The sequence below is a fragment of the Chinchilla lanigera genome, unplaced genomic scaffold (assembly GCF_000276665.1).
Source record: "Chinchilla lanigera isolate Chin_1 unplaced genomic scaffold, ChiLan1.0 scaffold00005, whole genome shotgun sequence".
NCBI classification, from domain to species: Eukaryota; Metazoa; Chordata; class Mammalia; order Rodentia; family Chinchillidae; genus Chinchilla; species Chinchilla lanigera.
The window spans coordinates 195,048-223,034 of record NW_004955406.1 but is presented as its reverse complement, the minus strand read 5'-3'; the positions used below and the strand labels follow the sequence as shown (position 1 = coordinate 223,034).

Here is a 27,987-nt window from a genome sequence, read left to right as displayed (position 1 = left end):
CAGGTCCTCGTTCTCTGTCTTAGTCACTTTCTCATTGCTGGGACACAGCACCCAGTGCCCACAAGTTAAAGGAGGGGAGTTTATTTTCTCTCAGGGTTTCAGTCCATAGTCCTCTGGCACCAGGGCAGGTGGCAGAGGGGCCTGCTACAGGAGAGCTGCTTACTTCATGCTGGTCAAGAAGCAGAGGGAGAAGTGAGGATCCAGGGAGGGAGATGCACCCTTCCAGGTCACAGCCCTTGTGGTCCAGCTCTTCCGACCAGGCTCCTCCTCCTAAAACTGCACCTTTAGGTATAAACTCATCCATGGATTAATCTATCCATGAGCATAGTACCGTATGATCTAGTCACCTTCCAAAAGCCACACCCAGGAGGCGTGAGGATGTGGGGTGGGGACTCCCTCGTCTGAATGGGAGAGTCTAGACCAATACTTGGTAGCTGGTGTGCCCCCAACAGCTAGTAGTGTTGCTTTTGTTATTGTAGCTGTTGTTATTGTTATTCTCTTATACCTGCCTTTCAGTAAGTTATAGACACTTGGGAGACAAACTTGTAAACAACCATCCTACACAAAGCAGAAACATTAAAAATGCTGAGAGGGGTTCGCACGCAGCCTGCAGTGGGGTGGTGAAACCAGGCTGTTAGAGAAGCCATCTGTAGTGTCCACAGGACCACCGCCTGCCCAAGCAGAGAATAACCACAGCCTCTTGTGGAAAGGGAAATAGAAAAGTCAGCTTGTTTTCCAGCCGCGAGAGGACAGAAGCTGACCATATATTCGCTGATAGCAGGACCTTGCACATCTCAGTGTGGTTCACAACGTTCCCATACACTGAGATTCCGGTAGAACCTGTGCTTTACGTGGCTTCAGCTATGGTATGTCTGAGTCATGTCTCTTTCAATATAACTGTAATCAATAAAAATCCTCAGTAAAATGTGGTTAACCACAAGGACATCCCTCCCCACCAACGCTGCTACCCCTCGTCAGCACTGTGATTCCCTCCGCCGAGTGGTCTTCCCCATCTACTGTACACTGGGAGACGCTTGGGCTTCTCCAAGTGTAAGGGACGGAGTCCTCCTCCGCTGCTTGCCCCTGCCCCTCAGAGGCGCAGTGTCTTTCACTCCAACCCCAGAAAATACCCATCCTGCCCAGTTCTCTGGGTGCTTCTGGCTGGGGAGAAGCTCTGCCCAGTTCGCTGGGAAGGCAGGCAGGACAGATGCTGCCAAGTGTGAGGCCTCGCACTAGCAGTCACTGGCTCAGCACCCTTCTCTGTGTATGTGGCACATACTTGCTTTTTTGCTTCCTGGGAGGGACGAGAGGCTGCAGGATGGGTTGTGTGTGCAGGGGAGCGCTGCAGGGGGCAGCGGAGGGCAGGTGGGAGGGGAATGGAGGCCAGGGAGGCCGCTGCACCTGTCATGTTTGCTTTAACTGCATAAAAATGTGCTCCTGTCCTTGTTCCTCTTGTGTGCTCATATCTAGCGCTCTGAGTTTTTCTCAAGTTTACCCCTAGGGAGGGGTTTTATTAAAGGTTGTGAGGCTAAATACCTGGAAGGAAAGATGAAGACGAAAACTGTCTCCTTCTTTCCATTTTTATGTTTGGGAGAAGTTTCATCAGTCCTGACTCCTGAACCAGGGAAGACTGCGGTTGAAGTCCACTGCCTGGGGTATAATCTCATTTCACTCTGTTCCATGATGTGTTTTGGGTTGGTGGAGAAATGTACATCTGTATTTAACTTATGGAGCCAGTTCTTCTCGGATGAGTACTTGTATCCTACCCTTCCTCTCCACACTTGGTATTTGGTCAGTAGCAACGATAATAACAGCAATGCTTACATAGTCATTCTTGGACTCAAAGTTGTGACACCTGTCAACGAAAGCTGCCACTGTTATCACAATCGAGCCTGTTAACCAGAAGTTCAAACCCATTACCAGCGCTGTGAGCCCAAAGCAGAGCATGGTGTAATAGTTAAGGGCACAGTCTCTGGGAGACGACTGGGTCTGAATGTGTCAGGAAAGGCATTCTGCTCTCGAAGCGGGTATACCGCCTGCTCTGGAATACAGGGGTCACCGTGCTGGTGTGCTGAGCCAGCCGTCCGCACGGTGCACCCACTGCTCCTTTGCTCTGTGGGATCTGAAACTGCAAAGAGAAATCAGCACACTGGGTTCTTTGTAGGTGACTTTTTTTCTAAAGCTGACCCATTTGATTAGCAAACAGTACACAGTTTATAGAGTTGGAAGATTTTTAATATCTCTATTCAAATTGTGCAAAGCAGCCAAATGTAGTTTGGCCCTCAGCTGCAGAGTGTGTGTCTGGGTGCCAAGCAGCAACTGCACTCTGCCTGAGATGCCAAGCATTCCAGACCTGTTACCTTGTAAGTGTAATATTTACCAGATTTGTGCTTCATCTGGAGATGAGGAGCAGGGCCGAACTGAGTGGGGGCGGGGCGGGCCACTGCGAAGGGGCCTCGGTCTTAGGACTCTTTGAATGAGTAGGTAGCTGGGAAGGTGAGGAGGCTTCCCTTTTGCTGGCAGCTCAGTGGCTGGGGAGAATGACGGAGGCCCGTGCTGGAGCGCTGGCCATGTGCTAGGCGCAGTGCTCAGTGTTTGCTTGCTGATCCTGTTCTGTCCTCCCAGTTCTGAGGCAGATGCTGCTCTTATCCCCATTCATTGACAAGGAAAGTGGAGCAGATGGGGCTGAGCAGATGACGCAGGAACAACCCTGTGCTGTTCTACGTTCTCTCTACTTTTGCTGTCACAGAGCCAGGCCTGATAGTGCACCAGGCAGAGCCCAGCTCGCCAGGGCACCTGCTGCATCTGCTCTTGGTTCTCCTTTTCTAACCCTCTCAGCTGCCCTTGAAGTTAGGCACTAATAACACCTTACAGACAAGGAAACTGAGGCCTAAAAGGTGAAGACATTTTCCGAGGGCCACACTTTCACATGGCGAAGCTAGGAATAGAATCCGGGCCTGCTAAATCCCAAACTTTAAATGGCTTCGTGTGAATGGACAGCCTCTTCATTAGACACCCGCTAAAGATCATGTGCAAAACAAAAGGCTAAAGCGCTGGACGAGCCCAGCACTCTGTGGTGCTCCTGAAAGAGAAGGGCCTGGGACAGAGTTCAGTTGCTGTATGTCTGTCCTGAGCCCGGGGATCAGTGAACAGAGCTACCGAATGAGCTCAGATGTGTGTGTGCATGTGCGCATGTGAGTGTGTGTACTACTCATACATGCATAGGCGGAACTTGGGCGTAGAACAGGCAGAAGTGTTTCCAAACTGAAGACGTCAGCAGTTGCCTGAGAGACACCAGAGTCTCCTGTTCTGCTTTGGCCTCACTCACCCTTCTCCCAGCCTTGCATGGGGAAGGGCTGGAGAAATCCCTGCAGGACAGCAGAAGAGAGAGGACGGCTCTGACTGTACTTCCTCCTGCCTTCCCTAAAGGAAAAAGTCTTCCTTGAGGGGTTGGTGTGGAAATTGAGCCATGGTGTTGGACGCGGCACCCCCACACCTTTGACTGGAATCCCCCACCCGGTCCTGCACCCCCTGTGGGGCCCGGGGCTGCCTTCCAAGGAGGCTGGAAAGACAAACAGAAGAGCTTTCCTGCCCCGGGCCCCCAGAGAGCCCTCCTTCACCTCCTTCAGCTACTGGCCCCTCTGCTTTTGCGGTCTATGCTTTGGTTGAGTCTCACCCCAAAAGCCATTTTTAGCTGAAGGTGGGAAATTCTACAAGCAAAGGTGTGAGCTGACGCTCTCTGGGGGTGTTGGGGGGTGTTGCAGGGTTGGGGAGGGACAGTCACTTGCACAGAGCAGATGCGCCCCCGGACTGGAGCAGGGCCGTCTGTGCAGGTACTGACAGGTGGGAAGCTGATGGTGTCCTACGTTCTGAGCGAGGGATTGGGCTTCCAAATCAAAATAAGGAGTCTGGTACTTCCGCCGTGCAAAATCAGACTTTTCTCTAGTGGCTTCCCAGTCTCATCCTGCCCCTGGGGGACATTAAAACCTCAGAACCCAACCGCAAAGTAGATCTTCTATCGTTTGGAATCCTAGTGTAGAAAAGAGACAGAGAAGCTTGCTTGTCACCCCAGCCAGTCCTTGGGTAGGGCCCTCCAGTTCAGGCCCAGGAGGACTTCTCGTCAGCACTGTGTTAAGGTCACCTTCCAGCGCCCCTCTGTTCCTGCATCTCCAGTTCCTTTCCAAACCCGGGTGGTGGATGGAGGTGTGAGCTGCTGCCTATCTCGGTTTTTGAAAATAAATGCGAAAGTGGTTACGTGACCTGTTCCTACTGTGAGCTGTTCTTGGAGTTTTCTGGAGCATAGTCAGGTTTTTCCATGAAACAGCAGATGATGAGGAAAGTTGGAATAAAGGGTGAAAAGAAAGCAATTTCTCAACCGGGAGCAAAGAACACTGCGCAATAGGGCCTCCAACTTTTAGATTCCCCCCGCCAGACACTGTGAGGACACTGTAAGCCCTGGGCCCCGACTTACAATGCACTTGGGGCCTTCACTGAAAGACTGTGAGCATGGGTGGACCTACATTTAGACAAGATCTGAAACCTCTGTGTTGTCAGTGTACAATCCTCCAGGGGTTTGCAAGTGACCTTTAGGATGGTCCAAAATACAAGAACGGATGTGTCAGTTTTTAGATGCATCATCTGTTGTTTCTATAAACCTGCATTTGGACACACACAGGGCATTTTGAAATGCAAAGACAAAGTTGCTGCATAGCCTTTCAGAAATCCCTTTTCATTTTCTTTTTTTTTTTTTGGATGGGAAAGCTGGTGCATGAGAAGGATACGTGTGGCGGGGGGGCATGCACAGGCAGTGTTACCCAGGCCCCTATTGGCATCACAGGCAGATAGAAATTCTTACCAAGAACTGCAATTCCTTGCGTCAGCCCTTCATCCCTTCAACCATGGTGTTTGGGAGTTTTACTGGAGAATTTAAACATAGCCACATGTCAGAAAACTCAAGATTTGGCAACATGTCCTATGAGTCAGGGATTAAGGGGTTAGAAGTTGCAACCAAATCAACCAGGGGCTTTTGAAGAACTTTCCATGAAAGTCGTGGTCAAGTGAGAAACACTGTCTTTCAATTTCCCCATGCAGAAAGTATCGAGTGAACAGGGACTGACAAAGCATTGCATACGATGGGGCCCGGGAGTCCTTCTGCTGTGACACCAGGAGCCTTCCTGTAGCCTTCTCTTCCTCTTCAGCAGCTCAGTCTGTCACCCGCAAAGACTCTGTGGTTGTAGTAATAGTTCTACAGAAATGAGACGTAGAGAAAGCTGACTTAGGGTTCACTTAAAGCATACAAAGTAATTCAGAAGATCCCTCCCTTCTTCCAGACCATCTAAATTCATTAAAAAGGAAAAAAGGAATTAAGTATCCATAAATATTTAATAACTATCCTGTCAGGCATTATTTTATGGGATTGGAAGTTGTAATCTTATTTAAATAATGAAAGTATCTATGTATATTGGAATAGATTTAAAATAATGTGAGAATATCATGCTGCAAAAGCATTAGTGGTACCCAAGACTTGTAAAGCAAGTACAGCAGATTCATCACATGTTCTCTCTGCCCTGTGTTAGAAACAAGATTTGTAGTAAGGGACTATTTATCTTCCTTTTGGAGTGAAGTACTAAAAGGGGTGCACTGTCGGTCACATTGACCCTGGGTCCACCGTGTATTGGCTGTGTCCTTAGGTAAGTCATTTATCCGGGCAGTATAGCGTTCTATAGTGAGCGCAGACCCCATAAGGGAAAGAAGGATTGTGGGCCCAGGGAGTTGCCCTCTGGGAATCTCAGAGATGAGCAAGAAGAGGAAGTCCTGCTCCGGGCCTGTGCCAACCTGTTGTGTGCAGCATCTTAGCTCACTCGGTGCACATTATTAGGACCATTGTGTTCTCCATCTCCTCATCTGCTAAATGACAGTGGAAGCAGAATCTACCTGGTAGTGTCCAGGGGGTGGGAATGAGATCATCCCACTGAGATATAGCTGCTACCACTGGCCCCTTGCATTTTGAGAAGTTGGCCTGCCAGGTAGTAGACTTAACATTCATTTGCTTCACCTCATACTTTCTTCGGTTTGGGGACAGTCCACTCCCCACAGCGCATGGCCTAGCCTAAAAGAACAGATGGCAAAATGCTGGCCTGGTAAGCAGGGATGGTGAAAAGGAACCTGGAAGATGGTGAAACCAAGGGTTCTCTGACAGTGGAGGTCACACTGGCTGCCATGCTTCAGAGGGTGCCCCAGAGCACACTGCCTCCCCAGGCAACCGCAAACCACAGGCTGATGACAGTGATCTCAGTCAGTCATCACTGAGCACGGCACTGCCCCATACACTGGAATCTGGATGGAGCCTGCTCAGCTGGGAGTGGATCTATTGAGGGGAAGCATGCTGGCATTTAGGACCGGGCTTGGATTCTTTTTCCTCTTACCTGCTGATATTTCTGGGTATTCGCTCTGAACTTAAGTTTTTTTATCGGCAAGCTAGGAGAGCTGTCTCAAAAGCTGTTTGGGAGTTAGATTCAGATCATGCAAGTAAACCCTTACTGTCTTGGAGAGACTTCTGAGGCTGCATATGCTCCTTCTGGAAGAGTGAGTTGAAGCTCAGTAGGGACATGCTGCACTAATTTATCGTGCTGCATTGGATAAGAGGACGGTCACATGTGCCATCATATTTGGGCCTGACTAGAATCCTGTAGAGGGGTCCCCAGTTCACACTGAAGTTATCGGGCCGTGGCTTCAGAGCAAGTGGAAGTTCTTCCTAAGTTCACCAGTCCTTGGTGGAATCCTTTCGGCTATGAGGTTTGGGAGGCTTTCCCGCCTGACGGTTCAACATGTCCAAATATCACAACCAGAACTGAAGTTTCCTTCCTCATGTGGCCGCAATAGACAACCCTGGGCGGGAACTAGAGTCGTATGCAAGGAGTAGCCTTGGCAGGCGGGGGACTAGGGACAAAAGCAGTGAGTCGCCTTCTTCAAAACCCACAGGAGGCTTCGTATAGCTCCGTCTTTGAACTTCAGCCCCTGCTGGGCTCCTTCCCCCTGTTTTGTGTCTCGTGAAAACTGGACATTCAAACTGTTAGCGTTAGATTTGTCTTGTCAGCCCCAGGATAGCATCAGAGGCCGTCTATTTCTCTCACCTCCCAGCAGATCTTGTCGCAAGAGCCTGGCCTCTCCCAGGGGTGTTTCTAGCTCCGCCTTGGGTGGCTCTAATAGAAGGCTCTGCATTGCCCTGATCTTGGGCTGTTCTGGGACTTTTTCCACCCCTGGCTTTGAAGTACTTCAGAGCAACTCTGTCCCGGGAGGGGAAATCGGATAGACTGTGCTGCCTGCCTTTAGCTACTGGTTCACTAAGTATTTTTAGGGTCTCTGAATCCTTTTTGGAGGCATTTAAAGTGCTGCGTGGACCATAAAGTTCTGTGCCTGTCTGTGCCTCCCTTCCCCCTCTCTAGCCCACTCCCAGATGTGTTGTCCTATGTGTAAAGCATGGCAACCTGGAAGGTGCACAGTGAGCAAGGTCGCACACTGCTGTCTTCTGGCAGAGTTAGAAGTTGTTGTCAGAGGACTCGCACACCCAGGAGGCACGGACATGGACTTAGACACAATGTGTGATTGTGGTAGAGCTCCCCAGCTTCCTTCCTCAATAAAAAGGAGTAACGTGTAATTGCTTGGTTTCAAAGAAAAGGACCAACTGAAGTTTCTAAAGGTCTTTATGTATATTTGTCTGGCCAATGTGGACTGAACTCTGTAGGGACATCTTGAAGGGAGAGACGGCCCAGATTGTCTCTTCCTATCTAGAGAGAAATTGAAGGAGTACAGTAATCTCTTGGGCAATTCTGGATTGATTTGAATGCCGCAAAGTGGTCTTGTCACTGAGGCTCAGATCAGTAGCATCTCTGTACTTCTGCCCACCACAGCTGCAGGCTGTAGTCTAGCCGCAACTTCACCCACTGTGAAAAAAGGGGGACTGAGCTGGGGACATCTTCATTCCCTGTTGATGCACAGACATTCTGGCTCTCCCCCGGCATCTCCCTGATGGACACCTTTAGGTCCTTCTCAGAGTACCAGTTACAGCAAAGGGCACACTGCACATCCTGAGGCTGCTGTGTAGCTGAACCCTGAGCAACCTACAGAAACCACTCTGTGCGTCTTGGTCCCTGCCAGGCACTGTCACCCTCAGGCTGGCTGCTCTCACAGAAAGGGAGATGCTTCTGCACTTGGCACTAACAGACGAGATAAAAGGCTCTGTGGAAAGGATCAGAACCAGCTGAAAAGGCAGCTCGTTTGTTTGAATGTTGCGATATCTCTTCAAGCTGGAAGGTGATGAAAATCTCAAGACGGGCCTCCTCCGCCCACTGCACTCAGAGTGCACGCCACGGGGCTGGTATTGTCCCAATAGCTGCTTTGTGTCTGAACTGGTGTCCAGTGACCAATATCAGGATAGCACGAAGAAGTCCAGGGGATCATTTCAGTCACACCATTTGGCCTCTGAATTAGTTTCCTCAACAGTGATATGGGAATGATAGTTCCCACTTTGCACAATGATCAGGCTCAGGTGAAATAGCACAGAAAGTGCTCTATTCAACATAAAGTCCTATGAAGGCCTAAGCTATTGTGATCACATCCATCACCATCACCATCCTCCTCCTCTTCCTCCTCCTCCTCATCATCTCATCATTGTGTGACTTAGCTGTTTGAAAAAAGGGTTAACTTCCTTTTGCTTTGCAATCGTTACTGAGCAGCTGTTCTGTACTAAGACTCATTTTCCTGGGCCTGGAGCTGGAACACAGGATTGGGAAGCTGGAAGATTCAGCCCCTGTGCTCCTGGAACATGCAAAAGTTTCTGCCCTCCCCAGACCCAGAGGGTGAGCGCCCAGAACTGGCCCATCCTGGTGGGAAGGCCTGAAAGGGTGGCGGAGTATAGGGAAATGGACGGCCGACTTCTCCTCTTTAGCGGCCTCCTGTGCTGCTATAGCCAAGTATAACACAGCTCGCTCCTTGCTGGAGTCCTTGGGCTGTTGAGAGCACAGGCGGGAACTAATGAACACGCTCGAGGCACTGGCACCCGCTGCCTTCGTGTACATGCGTGCACATAGCTGTCTGAGCATGGCATGGTCCCCACTGGTAACCCTCTTGCCTTTGCACACACAGATGCTAAATTAATTGATTCAGATGAGTTGACAGACCTGGCTGTCTCTTTACTTTTCCAATACAAAGAAATGTTCCAGTCGTGTTGCCTCGCCTTTAAAATAGTCAAAGGAAACCGATGGCAAGAGATGGTCATCTTTGGTGACATGACTCACACACCCTGAGATGGCAGAAGTGACTATTGGCCGTGGGTGTGCTGGAACATGTAAATGGGCCCAAGGTTGGCTTTGTGTGACATTCTCGTCTCGGACCTTTGCTTGCTATTTATTTTCTGGAGATATATATATTCTACTATGGCATTCTGGGAATTCTATTTGCTTTTGCCCTAACACACTTGTAAAGCTCTGGCCTTGAAAGAACTCTTCCTTAAAGAGGACTTAACGAAAGTTTTTGAAATGCATAGAAGAGCCATTGACTTGGGACTAAAAGGCATTTTTCCTGTTCTGTCCACACCACTGCCTGTGAGACAGAGGCAGAGAAAGCTTCGGAAACCAGCTGAGTTCTGACCCTGTCCAAAACCTTCTACAATTCTCCTAAAGAAAATAGGGAGCTGCGTGACAGGTCTGTAGCTTCCCCAAAGAGAAATGTTCCTTTCTCTTTCATGGTTTTCCATCCACTCTCGCACTACAGTCCCTTCCAACTGTGCTGAGCTGTAAATAAGTAGGGGCTGGTTGGAGGGACTCTCTGGATGCTCTGCCTGCTGCTTTTCGGTCAGCTTCCTCTTCTAGTGTCCCTCAGAGCACAGTAACGTGTGTGGGGCTTGCTGTCAACTCATCCAATTAAATGGAAATGATGCATCCTTTACATTTTATTTATTTATTTATTGAGACAAGGTCTCGCTATGCAGTTCAGGCTGGCCTTGGACTCACTATTAACCTAGGCTGGCCTTGAACTTGCAGCAATCCTCTGGTCTCATCTTCCTGAGTGCTGGGATTACAGGCGTGTGCCACCATGCCCATTTTAAGGATTTATCTGTGGTCTAGTTTTGAATTGGAAGGCCCTTCCTTCCTTCCTTCCTTCCTTCCTTCCTTCCTTCCTTCCTTCCTTCCTTCCTTCCTTCCTTCTCTCTACTCTCTTCCCTCCCTTCACTCTGTCTCTTTCTCTCTTTTTCTCTCCCTCTTTCTCTTTCTCTCTCTGTCTGTCTCTCTGTCTCTCCTTCTCTCTCTGTCTCTTTCTCTTTCTCCCTTTTTCTCTTTCTGTCTCTATCTCCCTGTCTCTCTCTCTCTCTGTCTAACTGTCTTGTTCTCTGTCTTGTTCTCTGTTCTCTGTCTCTCTGTCTTGTTCTCTCTCTCTCTCTCTCTCTCTCTCTCTCTCTCTCTCTCTCTCTCTGTCTAACTTTGAGACAAAGCCTCACTGAGTCACTCAGTTGCCCACAGTGGACTCAAACTTGGAACTCTTCTTCCTCAGCCTCCCAGAGGGCTGGCATTTACCACCATGCCTGGCTCACAATGGAGAGTCTTAATTTAAAGAATGTTTTCTTTTTCACAAATGGTGGCTCAACCTTGAAGAACAGAAACTCCTTAGCATCCAAATGAACATGATTTCTTAAAACAAGCATAAGCTCCTGGCTCTGTTTCAGAGCTCATGCATGCCCCAATTCCTCTGGATTGCTCTAATCCCCATGTTTCCCGTATCTTAATTGCCCTCGTTGTGTTCCAGTATAAACAGGGCAAGGAAGAGAGCCCGCCTGCACGAACACATTCACCGACCCAGAAGGCCCTAGCGTCAGCCCTCACTTTCACTCAAAGGTGCCCGAAGGACTGATTGCTTAAATGAGAGCGTGGACATCCGGCAACTGAAAATGTCTGCAGGCGGTTCCTCCCTGCCCCCTCTGGATATTCCAAATAGAGAGCTACTCTTTAGCATGAGGAACAGCTCAACCCTTCCAGACAGAGGTTAAAGGAAGCATGTTGATTAACAGGAAATGGGCATTCCAGAGTGGTGTGGCTTCCGGAACTTTCCTCAGTCCTGTCCCTTAGGCCATTTTTCATAGGACCCAACTGGCCACTGTGGAGATGTGCCACTGGGCCAACCAGAAACCCAATGTGGTGGCTGTGTGACCTCACACCCCTCTCATAGACCCAGCTGTTTCTCCAGAGATGGATCACTGGTGTCATGGGGTGAACCACTGAGAGTGTCCAGAAAGAGGAAGCTGGAGTGTGGGTGTGAGTCCAGGTCCACCTAAACACGGTTAGAAACTGCTCTTACCTGTGTGCTCAGCAGATGAATGATGCAGACTGTAAGGTCCTTCTGATTTTCAACTCTGTCCCCTGAAAAAATCACTGAACAAGTGAAAGCACAGATCTGCTACATAAGGCTTCAACTTCTTCTCACTGTGTTTGCAATGGGAAGTCACATCAAGTAAGTATGTACCAGGTAGCGGTAGACACGTAAAGCTTCAGAGGATAAGTACAAGACGGCTGCATCTGTGTGACCGCATGGAAAGAAAACCCCAGACTTGTAATTCATTACGTGTTTGAAATGCATAGAAAATGTGGCATGAGTGCCAAGGTGGAAAGAGCACACAAAGGCAATAAACAAGAGGGAAGGAGAGAGGGAGGGAGAGAGAGCTTGATTCGTTGTTGGGATACATTTATAAATAAATTAAGTGAAATTAAATTAATTAAAGTACAAGTTCCACAACATGGTGAGTGATAGTTCTTGTGCTGAATTATGTTGAGATGTAAAGTTCTGGCATTAGGAGAAGAAGAGAATAACCAGAAAAGGTGAATGAACGGCTTTCACGAAACTCAATGAAAGGTAAAAGAAAAGAGACGGGGAAGAGAGGACATGAAAACCAGCTCCCAAAATCTAAGCAGGAGCAGCGGGAAGGGACAGATTGATTGTCCTGTGCTGCAGAGCTAGGCCCATTGTGTAGCCCTCACAGACACCAGCCTTCAGCCCGAGAAAAAGGTCTGTTACGTGGAGCTGTTGGCTGGCATGGGCCATCTGTCAAGCTCAAGGACTCTGAGGAGGGACTGTCCTGTCTGCCTTATTGAGAAAATGCAGAAAGAAGAGTTAGACACCAGCAATACCAAAAGTGCACCTCGTAGGTGCGAGGCAATCCTTTTATGAACTCTCATTTCTACTCCACTGAAGGTTGCAAAGAAACTGAACATTGGTGTATTTGGTTTACTTCACTCAAGCTGGACAATCTAGATCATCTCTCTCTCTTGACATTTGCTTCCTCTTCAACCATGAATTTAATGTGTTAGTAATAGCAACCCGTGTCACTCGGTTAAGTTGGTAAACAGCTTACAGTCCTAGCAGGGTGTTCCCTACTGCTTATTAACTTAAGCTTTAGGGCAGAGCCACAAATCAACACAGTGCCTCAAAATAATTAGACAACTACCTTTAAGAAATTAGGCCACAGCAAGAAGCTAACAGAAGACACGAATAAAACCTCACAGTGCAAATGTGCGCTGGCCATTACACACCACTGCTAGAATTCTGTAAAGATTAGGAAAGAGTTTCAGGCTAATAAGGAGCCAGGACACCCGCTAAACATGTTGAAAGTTTACACCACTCACTGCAGAGTTACAAGGAAAATAGTTTCCGGAAAGGGGACTTCAGAGTTTGTTTGTTTGGGATAAGAATTCTTCTGAAAAAACAGAGATGAGCAAGACTGTCCAGTGTTGAGCAAGCATGTCAGGGGCTGTGTGCTTTACTGCGTTTGGTGTTATACTGGAAACAGTTCACTCCTCAGTTTCTCAGTCTGTAAAAGGAAGAAGAATGAAGTATGGCTCTTATTGAAGGGTTAAGGATGATACCCTAAATTTTCTAAGTTTAATTCATAAAAATGAATCACCTCCTGTGGGCCCCCTTTTCCTGACCGTGTTCGGAGCCGTTGCTGGACTCTGGGATAGCTGTGTGGAACACTGAGCTGTGGAGCCGTGGCTCCTTTAACACCGCTGGGGAACCCAAAGTGTGGTTGTGTTGTCCCCGGATATCAGAGAACAAGAGCACACATGGGAGGGGAGCAAGAAAAGGAGGAGCGGAAGAAAATGGAACAAAAAAAAGAGAGGGCGAGAAAGGAGAAAGAAAAAGAGAACAAAAGACAGAGTTTTACATACTTCAAAGAGTGAGACTATGGCAATGAACTGGGAGCCGGTTCCATATCCCGTGTGAGGACAGCCTGCCGCTGTGAGGCCACTGGGAAGGGACACATCGCATTCAGTGTCTACCTGCTCATAGAAGTGTGTCTGGCCAAATTCTGTTCATGGGCCTTGTTTCTGAATCTCCTCAGAGTTAGCCATTGGCCTCCCAGCAGCCATAGTATCCTGCTCATTCAGCGTCCACAGTTTTACTGCTAAGCCCAAGACATCCTGTAGGAGCCATCTCCAAGCGCTGAGCCGGATGGGAAACGTGGAGGAACTGTATGCAAAAGATGTGTCCCCATAGAAAGGATTTTACAGAGGTGATGGAAACTTTGGACTAGAAACTAGAAACCCACGTCTGTCACAGTTCAAGAAAACCAAACACCACGGGCCAGCACCACTGTTATTTTACTTTCTTTGCACCGTGTAAGAAGGGCCTAAACGCTCCTGCTGACGGGACGCACAGTCTCAAGTAGCAGCTCGGTGAAGGCCAAGTCACATCAGCTGACGTGCTCGCCATTGCCAGCAGCGTGTCACGTTTGACGCCGCCTCCCTCTCGGAGACTCCGGCTTTAAATCGCAGATGCTCTGGTGCCGTGTTACATTTAATAGGTGGGATGGCCGGAGAGGAAAATCAGAAACCGCTGCCGATGCGCTGTTTATTTCTCAGTCATTCTGTGTTAAATTGCTGTGACTTGAATGTCAGCAGTGTTTGGGATGTGGTAGTGAAATAAAATCCATATCCAGTGTGCCAAGACAAATTTCAGAAAACCCCAAAACACAATTGTCTTGGTTTCTTGCTGGCTGTGTATATGTGCACACACATAGTACCTAGTTTACTACCCTCCACACATTTGGTGGTTGCTTGTCTTGTGCACTGTGGGGGATGTCTAGTGAACCCCAGACTCTCTTCCCCCAAAGCGGGGATGTCAGGAGTGAGGGGCTGCTACGCCACTGAGCATGTCAAAAGTCCACAGCAATTGCTGCTGAGCTGTAGGGCAAGTGCCATCATTTCCAGCAAGCATTTGTTGTGTTCATCCCAGGGATTTGGGGGAGAAGAACCGGTGGGTGCTACTTGAGACAGGACACTAGGCACAAGTTTATGGGCTGTTAGCAGAGTACTTCGTACTGGGGAACATTCACTGGAAGGGAGACCCTAGGTCTCCAAATCAAGGCCTTTCTGTTAGGTGTGTCAGTGAAAATACTAGGCCCTGCGTTAAGGCTTTCAAGCTGTGCTACAAGGGCAAGCTGATCTCTAGTTGGGGAGGAGCACTTCCCCTGTGTGCGTCCATGCATGTGCTGGTATTGCTGCCTTGGGTGTCGGTCATGCCCTGCACCCAGGGGTTCTTTTGCACAGAAAGCAGGAGAAGGGAGTGAAAAGCTATGGGCTTTTGATTCCAAGTCCAGCCTCACCTCACCTCACCTGACCTTTGCTAAAAGTTATTTCACTTTCCTTGCTCTGAGTTTATCTTTGAGATGAGATCCCAAACATCTTCCCTGCAGACATGAAGTCTACATAGCTAGTGCAAAGTGGGAAAGAGGTCTTGCGTAGCACTCTGAGGCTGCAGAGAGGTCAGGCCATGTTCCCTAGGGTGGGGTTGGCGAAATGGATGTATTTCATTTATCTCTAGGTGCGTGGGGCTCTGAGTAACTGGCGGGAAGGCCTGACAAGTTTATAGCACCAGACCGTCCTAGTTGAGGGCAGATGTTCTAAGGCTTGAGTGTGCAAGAGAACCAACCGGAACTCACCGGGGATGCCTCAGGGATTAATAACTCCCCGGGTGTTTCCCACGCAGGTGGTGAGCGAACGATGATCTAACAGTTGGATTTAGAGGTGTAAAACAAGTTCTGGAGAGCATCATAGTGGGCAGAATGTAATGGCACAGGTAGGCAGCTAGGGGTGAGCTCAGGCGACAGAGCGCAAACTGCCGTGGGACCCAGGAACTGGGCAAGGTGCATCTTGCCAGCCCTTAGTTTTTCCAGTGAGGTGGGTGACGACCACCATGCAAGTCAGCGAGCTCCCTTTTTTGTTTTTAACTCTTTGAAGTTAAAATGTGGTTCCCAGATCTATAGAAAGTAAGAACTTTCCGTATACAAGGCCCAGGAGTACTTGAACCTCCAACTCTTCTATTCTTCACGCTGAGCTTGGTCAGGTCCTCTCCGTGCACAGTCTCAGTCCTGGCTGTGGTCAGAATCACCCAAGGAACTTGGGAAAGTCCATCCTAGTCCAGAGATCAGGACCCTGGGGGTTCTGGGCAGGCGTCTGTATTTTCCAAGGCTCTGGATCCGTTGAAGCGTTCAGTCAGGGCAGACAGCTCTGCAAGTCACAGAGGAATTCTGTTTTTCCATTTGGGGAGCTTCAGAGCTCTTGTGTGGCTGCAGTTTTCTCTTTTCTGTCCTACTTTTTTTTTTTTTTAAATATGCAAAATACCAGATTGAAAATTTAGACGCTCCTTTGTACTTCTGTGTGTCTTCGGGGACTTCTTTTCTTCCATTCTTCACATTAGCGGTTCCCACACTTTAGATACAGAGGCGTGGCCCAAGGAGTTTGCTGAGATGCAGACCACCACCCACTGAGGAGGCATGCTGCTGCATGGGACACGCACATCCGCTCTCATCAGCAGGGTCCTGCATGCCCTGTACTCCTCTTGCTGCCTTCCCCACAGAAGAGAGCCGGTTTAGATTTGAAGCACAGCTGAATACTTTGGGCAGGAGTCACACAAAACCTCCAGGTCACTAGCGGTCACTTCCATACCCACACCTGCTATTTCGCCCCGAACCCCTGACCTTCCTGGGCTCTCCTGGGCACTCTGCAAGGACAGTGAGACTGGGCCAAGTTCTCTTAGGCGTTTCTGTTGCTGCTGACTCCAAGAACGCTGCTGGCAGACACTAAGCTCCCTGTCTCCTGATCCACCGGACTCTACTCATCTGCTCAGCTCCGTGTCAGCTGTGCCTTTGCCCACCGCAGACGTGCCTTGAGCACAGTGGATGAATGGGTGCATCCTGCTGCCCTAGGTGAATGGCAGGCGAAAAACCACTCTGAGAATCACAGCAAATATCAATGAGTCCTTAACCCAAGCATTTCTCTCCAGACAGTTTTGCAGCATAACCATCCTAACTGGGAATAAACACCGGGTGGGTGGCTGGAGCACTGTCCTGCTGAAGGGCTGAGCTCTAGGCAGCCTGGGGTTTTCTTGTGCCCTCCACAGTTTCCTTCTCTGTCCCACCTCATCCCACAGGAGTGATGTTCTAAGACCTTGTACTCTGTCCTCCTCTAAAAGTAGTCCTGCTCTGAGCAGTGCAGTAGGAGTGGGGGTGCTCGCTGCAGAGATGTTGGGTGGAGGGCGAATGTTCTTCCTGTCCTTCCTGGTGGCCAGCGTTCTGGGGCAGGACACTAAGGACTTTGGTGACTGATGCCTCTGCTTGAGGGAACAGGGCTCTCTCAGCTCACACAGGGAGGTTTGCAGGCCGCCCCAGGTCTTTCCTCCCATAATGAAGCCTGTCCGGCAGTAGGAGTGCTTCTTCCGCAGGGCATCCACAGAAAGCCCACTGACCACTTGGCAGCCTTGCTGCGGGATGGAAAGGGGACAGGAAGGGACCTGAGTGGAAATGTGTGCTTGACTCAGGGCTCCGGCTTTCCATCTGCTTGCTCATGTCATCCAGACAGCCGCTTCCGTGGCCGTCACCTCAGTGAGGAGAAGAAATAGCTCCGGAAGGCCACTAAGCACTGCTTCACTTGGGATTAGAGCAGAGATCACCTTAAAGATCTTTTGCTGCATCATTAAAGTCTTCTTACCTCTTTTGTACATAGCCCCATGGCTACAGCAGGGCTAGATACAAAGTATGCAGGGCCTTTCTACAAAATGCAAGCACAACGCCTTTCATTCAAAAGAGAAAATGCTCTCACAGATTCAGGAACATATAACTGCCTGCTTCTCTCTCTCTCTCTGTCTCCCCCTCTCTTTCCCTTTGTGTGTAGGTGCGTATGTCAGTGGCTGTCTTTGGGCACCAGGGCACTCCCGGAATGAGGTGCTCACAGGTATCCAGGAGCATGCAGCCAACTAGCCACAGGGTCCCCAGGCAGCAGCCCCAGACCAATGATTCCTTAGGCGAGGCATAGGCGTCTCCCGCCCCATAGATCCACGGCTCCGCCGGTGGCGTTGCACACTCCAGGCTGGGATGGGCTTGGTCCCTCGAGGAAGAGTGGTGAGGGGAGCCCGCCACCTGCGGCACTGTCAGCAGTGGGTGGCGCACTGGACACCGTGTCCTGCCGGAAGTGCATGGGCTGTGTGCCTGACGCCAGTCTTCCTGAGTGTGGAGGTGACAGTCATCACTGGGTGGGCCAGAAGAGGCTGAGGACATAGGGGACACAGGCCCGGAGGCAGAGAGTCCTCGAGGTGGGTCGGCCAGCCGCAGGGCTGTTTCCAAGCCCCTTGCCCTCGCTTCATTGTCCCGCAAGCTGCACTGACAAGATGTGCTCTGTAAGGCAAAATGATTGCGGCTTCAGGACCGCGGGCCCGAGCATGGAGCTCACGTGGGAGGTCTTTTGAGAAGGTGGGGACCCGGCTCCGGCCCCAGTCGCAGTGCCAGGGTCTGTGGTTAAGTACCGCAGGCAGGCTTTCCGAACGCTTACTTTGGAAATTCATGACAGCTTAGATTTATTTCCCATTCTCCTTTTCTAAACTCGATGGAACAAGGGCGTGTGCCAAGGCGGCGGGGAGGGACCCGGAGTGCGGGGTGGTGCAGCATGTCTTCTGTGTGAGGCAAGGCCCCTGGCAGCGTGGGAGGAGGACCAGCCTCCCCTGCCTACTGGGCTGAAACTGGAGGGTGGAAGAAGTTGATTGGACGGAACTGAAAAGTGGGTCAGAAATGGACAGGAAGGAGCGGGCCGGCGTGTGCCCGTGGCGGAGTTGGCAGAGGTCAGGCACAGGTTCCGACCACCTGGCAGGGGCCGGGGGTGGGGAGTGTGCCCGAGGACTTGAGAGTGAACACTTGTGCCAGAGAGGGAAATGAATCCTGGAGGGAGCAGAGGAGAGAGCTCTGTCCCTCCAAGTGTGAGTGAGTGGATCATTCGACACCTGCCCTGCTCTTTGGCCCAGGAGCGATCCGGCCCCAACCCCGCGCCTGCCCGAGGTCCACCCCTAAAGTGCCTGTGACTTAGGGCCGAGCCACTGTCTGGGCGACAGTGAGCGACAGTGACTGTACTTTTCCCTGACGAGAAAACATTTGACAAATCCTTCAACGCCTTCAGCCAGGCGGGGGCTCGTGAGCCGTAAGAAATGACAGCAGGGCACAGAGGGACTGTGCCTGGACTCGGCAGTCCTCGGTGCACAGTCTCAGGCTGTGCTCCTGTGTGCTGGAGCAGCGGGGCCAGGTTCTTCCCTGAGGAGATGAGACAGGAGTAGTCCCTGGTGAGGCGCTCCACTCCCATTTACAGCAGAAGCAGCCCCGGTACCGACTGGTGCTGTGGAACACAGGGGGGCTAAGGTTCTCTGAGGCCTGGAAGAGGGAGAAGCGCTGCCTGCCGAGAGCTCAGGGGAGCCCAGAGGAGCAGTCTGATTCCCCTAGGGCTCCTCCTGTGAATATCTGCAAACTCTTTCTGAGCTCAAAAGCCTGGGACGGGATCATTGCACGATTTGCTTAGGAGAAGAAGAAACAAAATTGACCCTGTAGTCCGAGGCAGCCATAAAAAGGAAGAGTGAGAGTGGGCAGAGGACCAGAAAGGAGAGAAAATTGGTTCCGAGTTTAATAAACACAAAGGAGAATAAAAATAAATCCTAAAAGCACTTATTTACAAACTTGATGGAAGGATAAGATGAGGATGGGCGGGTTGAAGATGGGTGTTTGTGGAAGCAGAAGAGGCCTGTGGGTGCCGCCAGAGGAGAGGGGGCCCCGTGTTTACGCTGGCTAATGACAGGAAACGCGCATCTCCCCGCTCTTCCAGGCTGCTCCTCCAGAGGATCTTGAAGCTTCTGCTGCCTAAGGCGGGGGATAAGCAGAGATGAAAGCAGCCGCCCGCCTGCAGCACGGCCTGGCCAAGAGGGTGTGCGGAGCCAGGGCCCGGCCCCGGCCTGCCCGCCGCTCTGTCTGGGTGCCCGGGCGGCCTGTTTCAGCTGAGCGGGTTAGGCTGGGACCAGACGCTCCAGTCACCGTTAGGGGTGGGCGTATTCCAGAAGAGAAAGATCCAAGAGGTGTGGTCAGAATATATGGTGAATATTTTATGTTTAAGAAAGGACACATTTGAGTCATTTGTAGGAAAACAGACGCACCTTGAGACCATAATGTGAAGTGCAGTGAGTCAGATGCACAAGCTTAAACATCAGATGGTTTCTTGTCTAGAAAAAACCCAAAATATAAATAAAGAACAAAATAAAAGATAGATAATAGGAAGAAGGGAGCTAGAGCTTTCTCAGAGGGGAGAGGATCAACAGATGGAGGGCGGGGATGGGAGGAGAGGGGAGGAAGGGGATGAGAAGAGAATTCAGATGTGTTATGTATGTGCACCAGTTCCACATGGAGCCTGTAATCATTTAGTACCACAAACATGTGCTCGTAGTATGTCTTTTTTTTGGTACTGGGAATCAAAGTCAGGACCTTGTGCTTGCCAGGCAGGTGCTTAGCCACTGAGCTGTATCCCCAGCCCCTTGGACTCATAGTAATAATAAAATTCATTGCAGTAAAAGACACCCCACTATGAATCCCCCTCAGTGTACTCCCCATCATTTCGAACACACTTACCTCGCTGTTCTTGCCACTTTCTGAAGCAGTTCTGGAAGTCCTTTTTCCTGAATGTCTTTACAAGATGTGATCAGAATTATGGTGAATGCTGCTGCTGAGCGCCATCCAGCTGAAAGGCAGGCTTGTGAAAACGTTACAGCGTGTCCTCATCTACCTTGTTCACCAGATCTGGCACCGTGTGACTTCTGGCTCTTCCCCAAAGACAAGATGACCATTAAAGGTAAATGCTTTGAATGTACTGAGGAAATTGAGGCAGCCACGCGAGCACCACGTAAGACACTCATGAAAGAAGACTTCCAGAACTGCTTCAGAAAGTGGCAAGAAGGATGGGATAAGTGTGTTTGAAGCAGGGGGAATATTTTAAATGGGTTTAATGGAAATGTGACATTTACGATAATAATTTTTTAAAATTTAAATGCATACCGTATTTTTCTATCAGATCTCATATTTCTTCTGAGTAGCTACCTTTTGTAGCCACTATGCTAGGGAGCTCCACAGATCTTTCTGCTGGTATGAGTGTCCCCCAGCGTGGAACCCTCCCCACCACAATGAGTTCACAGTGGCCATGTAGTGAGTTATCGCTCTGTCTGCATGAATACTTGCTTTTCTCCAAAATCTGAATGCTTTGGATTTTTGGGGGTTTTTTTGTTTGTTTGTTTGTTTCTGAGGCTTCTGGTTTACCAGCTACAAAGCCTCAATTCACACATTCATTTTATGAACCAGAGTTGAGGAGAGGGTGGCTTGGAATTCACCTTTTCTCCAAGGACCTGTGTTCAGAGTCTCCAGCGTACAGGGAAAGGGCTGTTGAAGCCTCTGCAAAAGAATTGCAGAGCTCTGAGATGAGGAAATGTTCCTGTGTCCCTGGCATTTTTTTTTTTTTTCAGTGTAATTATCAGGGCACAGGCTTCCCAAGAAATCACGAAAGGTATTTATTTCTATTTTAAGATGGGCAGGCTGGCTTGCTTATTTAATAAGATGTTAGGGTTGCCAGTAGCCAGATGCCTGAGTCTTTTAAGACTCTCATTGATGACCAACTATGCAAACAGCAGTCATTTGGGGAGCGCCCTGTGTGCACAGCCCTGTCCTGAATATTCAGGGAAAAAGAAAGGCCTGGCAAACAGGCTCTGCCTTTCAGATTCTTAAAATTTCACAGGGAAAAACAAAATAAACAAACATGATGCCGTGGTCATAAAAATGTTTGTAAAGAAACATACACAAGTGTGAATGACCATGTTGTAAAAAAGCTACATAAGAGAAGGAAGGGTAGAAGGAGATGGAGCCACCACATGGGATGGAGCCTTGGAACAGGGAAGGTAAATTTGTAAGAGGTTTTGGAAAAGACTGTGGACATTTGGCTGTGACAAGGGGCCTGCTTGGTGTTGGAGCCCGAGAAGTGAACACTGTGTATAAAAGCATGGGGGGTGGCCTGCTTTCTGGTGTAGCCTCAGATGCATATTTAAAGGCACTGCCAGGTAACTAAAAATAACAGCAAAACTCTAAGCAAGGCATGAACTTGGAATTGTTGGGTACTACCTGCAACTCTGTCTTCTACGTGGTTCAGAGCTGCAGGAACCGCTGCTGATTTCTTCTCCTTCATCCTGAGGGTGGCCACACACCAACAGGTAGTATCCCAAATAAAGAATTTTAGGGTGAGACCTTGCATGGCCAGCTTATGGGTATAGTTCTGTTTACTCACATTTCCTTACCGTAAGTTGGCCATACATGTGTGAAAAACCAAACTATTGTAGCCAAAAAAGATGTAGTACATGAGCCTGGATAAAAGTAGAGTATTTGGATGCCAGACTTTCAAGGAAAAAAAAAAAATACATGGGCAAGCTGCTTGCCATTAGGAGCTATTTTCTTGGCACATCGGATTAAAGTGTAAGCAGGCCTGACAGCTCTCTCCAGACTTCAGCTGTCACGAACTTGTTCCAGTTTATAACCCTCTAGGATTTTCCACCACCCCGTCAGCCTCCAAAGGACAGAGTTAACTGCATGCCCTCGAATGTCATTGAAAGTGGTGTGCTAATCTTTATTAATCTGCTACTTCTGTAACCAAATGCATATGTTTATTTTTTTCTTGTTCTGGTTAGATTGTTGATGGTATTGAATCGGCCATTGGAAGCGGACGCATCCTGTGGCCCTTTCCCGCACGGTTTCTGGGACTGTCTCATGCTGCGGTCTTCTGTGCAAGCGCAGTGGGTTTTATCATTTCCAATGATTGCCCTAACTTTTTACAGATGCCATCCCGCCCCCTTTCTACAGACCCTACTTCAGGATCATCCGCTTTGACGTTTCGGCGATGGAGAAGAACGCTTCCAATTTGGTGAAAGCAGAGTTCAGAGTCTTCCGTTTGCAGAACCCCAAGGCCAGGGTGCCCGAGCAGCGGATCGAGCTGTACCAGGTAACTCTGGTGTGGCTGCTTTTCATTCGCGATTGGTGTGAGGTTCAGATAGAAGGTTTTGCACTGACTGAGATCTCCTTAGCTGACGCTGACACCGGCTACTCTGTCCATGCGCAGTCGTGGCCCAGGCCCCGGCCTGCTGTCCTGGTATGGGCACAGGGTTCCGGCTCACTCAGCGTCCACGTGAGCGTGCAGTCGTGAAGGGCTGTGCCGGCGCTCAGCAGCGTGGAGCACGTGGTCCTGGAGCGCTGTGGTCCAGCGTCAGAGCCCTCCTCTGGAAGCTCGGATGCTGCTGACCGGATGCCACTTTGACAAGGAAGTCAGCCGATGTCCTGTTGTCCATTCCTTTCCTTCCCTCTTTCTTTCCTTCCTGTTGTCTGCGGTCTCCCAGTTTGCTTCACTCCTTTTCCTTCCTAACCTCTCCAGTTTCTCTTTCATCTCTGACTCCACTCTCTCCAGCCCACCCCTCCCCGAGCTCCTCATGCCCCCATCCCCCGCTATGCCAGCAGCCCCGACCTTCCCTCTCCCTGGTCTTCTTTTTTTTTTTTTTTTTCTGGTTTTTCTGGTTTTTCTCCGGTACCAGGAACTGAACTCATGACCTTGCGCTTGCCAGGCAGGCGCTTTGCCGCTGAGCTAAATCCCCAGCCCCCCTCCACCATCTTTTGACACAGCTATCCAGCAACACCACTAGAAGACGAGGGAGGGCTGGGGATTTAGCTCAGCGGCAAAAGCGCCTGCCTGGCAAGCACAAGGTCGTGAGTTCGGTTCCCGGTACCGGAGAAAAACCAAAAAAAAAAAAAAAAAAAAAAAAAAAAAAAAAGATGGTGGAGGGCCTGGCTGTGACTTCCGGACGGGCTCCTCAAAGCTGGCAGCTCAGGCGGGGTCTATCCGGCAGTGGCTCCAGCATCAAAGAGGAGCTTCGAGAACTGCGGAACCTCAGGCCCCAGCCTGGACTCAGCAGCACTCAGAATCTCCACTCTAAGGGGATCCCGGGGTGATTCCTGTGCACCACGGAGTGATGCTCAGCGTATGATCAGTGTCATAGGAGGCGGGGGTGGGGGAGTTGTGGATCTGGCCAGGGGCTGGCGTTTGGGTGAGGCTTCCAGAGAATCTCAAGCAGGGCAAGGGTGAGGGGCCGTGTTCTTGGCAGAAGGAACAACTCCAGCAAGGGCAGAGTGTTTTGCGGTGCGGGGGATGGAACCACAGGCTGCACACGTGCCAGGCTGTGCCTCTGAGCCATATCCTCAGACAGTGATGGTGATGGGATCTCACGGGCTGGAGGGAGGGTGCCTGCATGGGTGCCGGGCACCTGCAAGCGAGCGGAAGAAGGCTGCCCTGAGCACAGTGCGGGGAGCTGCAGTGAAGAAGAGACCCCAAGCTCAGTGCGGAGGAGGGTCACGTGACTTCCTGTGTGATCAGTTGATTGAAAAGCAGCTCACCCGAGGAAGAGATAGGAGGTAACATCTATATGCAGAAACTTCTAGTTCCAGAGTCTAATTATTTGGAAATTGGGATCGTTAGGATGAAAGTATTCCCAATCTTCATTATGAAAATGAAGATTGATCGTGTCTTGCTGATATACATGAGATCTCAGGAGTAAGATGAAAGCTTTTTCTTTATAGCACTAGTTAATGCATACCTATGCTCACGAAAAGGGATTCTTTCTTACACAAGTGCATAGCTGGGCATGGTGGTGCATGTCTGTGAGGCTGAGGCAGGAAGATTGTAAGTTCAAGACCACCCTGGGCAACTTGGTGGGATCCGTGTCTTAAAGAAGACAAGGCTCCATCAAAGGCACTGGGTTTAATTCCCAGTACCCTCCTCCCACAAAAAAGGAAGGAAAGAACATCTGCCTGGAGACCTGTAAATCTTCTCATGCCTTCAGGGCATGGGAGGGCAGCAGGTGGCTGACAGTGACTTTGCCTCTGCCACCAGCATGTGTTGGGGACTCCATCCTCAGGGTTGGACTGAAGAGTTTATGCTGCCTGGTATTTTTCACAGCGCTGTCTCCTTCCTCCACCTTCCTCCACCTGCGGAGAGGGGTTGAGTATCAAGGAAATAGAGAAATCGGGTTGGGAGGTGGCAGCCCTGGGACAGAAATCCACCCTCAACTCCCAAGGCCACTCCTTCCTCTCTCCCTCAAGCAGAGCCAGCACAGAAGAAAAGGAAGGAGAAATAGGGCCGAGTGAAGGCTGGAGGGAAAGCGAAGAGTGCTTTCTCCACAGAGAACCCAGGATGAGGGTGGCCAGATAAATCATAAGGTGATTCAAACAAACAAACAAATAAGCACAAAAAACATGATCCCATCTCCTGCTTCTCCTCCTCCTGCTGTTAAATCATTCTTGTGCTTCTGTCTGTGGGGACAGCCATATCCTGTTCCCTGACACTGTCCCACTGACTTGGCTTCAGCAAATCGGCAGTGGGTCTCTCCAGTCTCTTTGTCTACAGCAAAAGCTGCTAGATCACTGTCATTCTTTGCCCCGTGGTCTTGTGCTCTGATGGGTCTCTGCCAGCAGACTTGCAGATGTCTTCCCTTCCTTCCACAGACATGTCACCTCCAGGAAGGGCCATGTCCCATGAGGCTGGTAGTTCAGAGGGTCTCTGAGTTCTTGGTGGACACGCCCCTTCACAGAGGTTTCTGCAGCTGCACCATGACATAAGCTGTGAGTTCTGCGTGGATTAGGGTACCTCCATTAGAAATATTTAGTTTGGAGAGTCCTGAGCATGGCCACTGTCACTGGACATGGGAATCCCAAAGGGGACAGTTATAGCAGGAAAGGGAGGAAGGACAGTAGCCCCCAAGCTGTCTGCAACTCCCCTATGCAGCAACATCACCTCAGGAAATTAGCTGAGGTCCAAGAAGAGCATCAGAGAGCTCCCAAGAACCGAAGAGAAGACCAAGTGGATGTATCCAAGAGGCAGCCTTAGCCTCCCGTCCCTCTGTAGAAATGGCTCATTCCCAGGACCACGAGACGTGAGCAGCAGGGACTGGAAGGAAAGTGCTGGACGAGGACACCCGACAGCCACAGGTGGTCCTTAGGAGAGTTGGGAGAGTTCCCCAGAGCTGTGCGCGTCTATCACAGAGCCACTGCCTGTTGTGGATGATTCCCCTGTCTTCGCCCTGTGTGTAGTTAACTACGCATTTTCTAAAGTCACATTCAGTTGGGTGAAACCACAACCTCGGTGGGAACTCAGAGTTCTCCCTACCTTCCGCTCTACAAAATGCTCTGCTGGAACTTTGATAAAAGGAAACACAGCCTTACGGTCCTGCTTTCTGTGACCCCTGTCCTGGGGTCACAGCATAGACAGACTGGTTCAGAAGACCCTTGATGACTTTGCTTGGAATGACAGCAGGAGGCGGACTCAGCGGGGCCCTCTCCTTCACACCGAGTGTGCGCCACCTTCCAGGAAGGCTTCTCACATGGAAGCTGGGGTCCAGTTTCCAAGCCCCCCATCCTTTTAAAACCCAGGCCCAGAAAGGACTCAGCATCATTCCACCTTGCACTGTTAAGCAGATAAGCTGCGTGGGTTCACTGGGATGGAACCAGCCTCTGCCTTTCTGCTGTCCAGCGTCAGGTGGAGGGAGAGACACAGGAAAGGCACCTCAGCAGCACTCTTCCCACCCCAGGGGCATGCCGAGCCTCAGTTAGAGCAGCATCCCAGAAACCTGCAAAAGTGCCTGGGACTTCATTTGTGATGCCATAATGAAATACCTGAGGCTAGTCATGAAGAAGAGAGGTTTATTCTGCTCCTTATGAAAGTTGACAGTCCAGGGCACTGGCCCCAGTGCTGGTGCCCTAAGCTACATCACCTCAAGCACCACAATGGCAGGAGGGCGTGTGCCAGGGACAGGTCATGTGGCTAGGAAGGAAGCTGCTGTCTACCAGGACCTGCCTCCTGAGGGCCCCCACCTCTCAGCGCCACCACCCTGGGGGCCAGGCCTGCACACATGCAGCCTGGGGGACCCCTGCAACCATGTCAAATTGCAGCCAGGCTCTGAGAGCTGAGGGCAGTTTGTCACCTTGCTTGGGCCAGACCGAAGGAATTTCTTTGAGCCCAACAGTACTCGCTGCAGCACGGTCCCAACCGCGTGGTCAGAGGTGGGTGTGGTTGGTATCCTGTGCAGATGACATCAGCGCTGAGCTCGCCTGCTGCCCTGTGCACCCTCACATGCTGGGCCTTGAGGACCACATGTAGGACTCCCCCCGCCCTCTGTGAAGCAGCGCAGGGTGGCATGCGGTGGCACGGGCATGGGGACTTCTGTTTTCTTTCTCATTCCTGATTGGCTTGGTGTTTATTGGGATGATGAACTGTCACCTCTGAGAGTTTGACCTCCATGTCTTCCGTTCCACCAAGGGGAAGAACCTTCGACGGAGCTATCTGTGAAAGTCAGTTACCAGGTTATTTTAAAGATTAACTTATTAACTCCAGACCGCTGAGTACAATAATACGAAAAGAACCCCTGGGGAGGCAGAGGGATGGGCTGCGCTCATGTCCTGCAGAGCGTGAGGAGGAGAACTCATCAAAGCGTCACGTTCTCCCCTGGGTCTGCATGAGGCCACAGATGCTGGTGCCGGAGATCTTAATAAAAGAGACTCTGCTGGGGGTGGGGCAGAAATCAGGGGGAAATGAATGTGCTGGAAGAAACAAGCTCAGCGGGCTTAAAGGGAACCCTAGATGCCTTGACCATGGCCTTTGAAGTCGCTGGTGCTGTTCACTCTTACAGAGAAGTAGGGAATCTGTCCTCACTGCCAGCATGAGCTTTCCAAGGAGCTCCCCTCTGTGGAGGATTCTTCATCAGACCTCTGACAGGCGAGAGTAAAGTCAGTCTGTCCTGCTTTCTCAGACCCCTTGCTTTCATACTTGGATTCTAATGCCTTGCTAAATTTGCATTTAAAAAGTAGTCAACTTGTCAAGTGGGATGATCTCTTTATTTCTAGAGGAGATCAATTGTACGGATCAACAGTGGCTCAATCCTAAGTCATTTATATCCATTTATTTTTGGCTCCCAGCTGCATAGTATATTATGTGATTTTTCAAATTTGAGGATGTGGTGAATGGATATTGATGGGGTAGAATAAGTAAACAAAGATTTGGGAAGATAAGCATGAACCGTCAAGTCCGTGAGCACTCCGGGAGTATCACCTCCGTGGATGTTGAAATGCACATATCTAAGGGTTCACAGTGAAAGTTCAAGCTAGGTGGCTGGACCTGCTTTGTAAGAGATTCTATTTCTTCACAACCAAAAGATGAAGCACAGCACTAATGGGGTTAATGAAAATCGCCCCCCTTTTCACACACACGTGCACACCCAGCCTACACAGACTTCAGCTTTCATTTCTCCTGTTGCTCAAGAGTGCAAAATAAAAAAAAAGAGGTCAGCCAAAAAAACTGACTGTCTGTTAAATGAGACTTGGAAAAAGTGCTACTGAAAAAAGAATAAGTTCTACTGTGCTCCTGTTGTATGGAGTTTTATGACAGAAATCCCCTTAACACCAGTCCTACCCCCGGCGCCATGTCAGAGACACACACACAGAGGAATAGTAGTAACTTTAAAGAAAAGCCGTGAGGTATAATAAACACTTTGTTTGTACAAGGCTGCTAACAT

General features: G+C 50.0%; 1 protein-coding gene across 2 annotated transcripts in view; it reads left to right on the top strand.

Annotated features, from left to right (window-relative positions):
- Positions 1–27,987, top strand: part of Tgfb2 (transforming growth factor, beta 2) — a 74,300-nt gene that overhangs the window by 26,214 nt on the left and 20,099 nt on the right. For both annotated transcript variants that reach the window (XM_005374702.2, XM_005374703.2), the window contains one exon: positions 22,216–22,379. In XM_005374702.2, the coding sequence (XP_005374759.1) occupies positions 22,216–22,379 (164 nt within the window). The remainder of the gene's footprint in view (positions 1–22,215; positions 22,380–27,987) is intronic.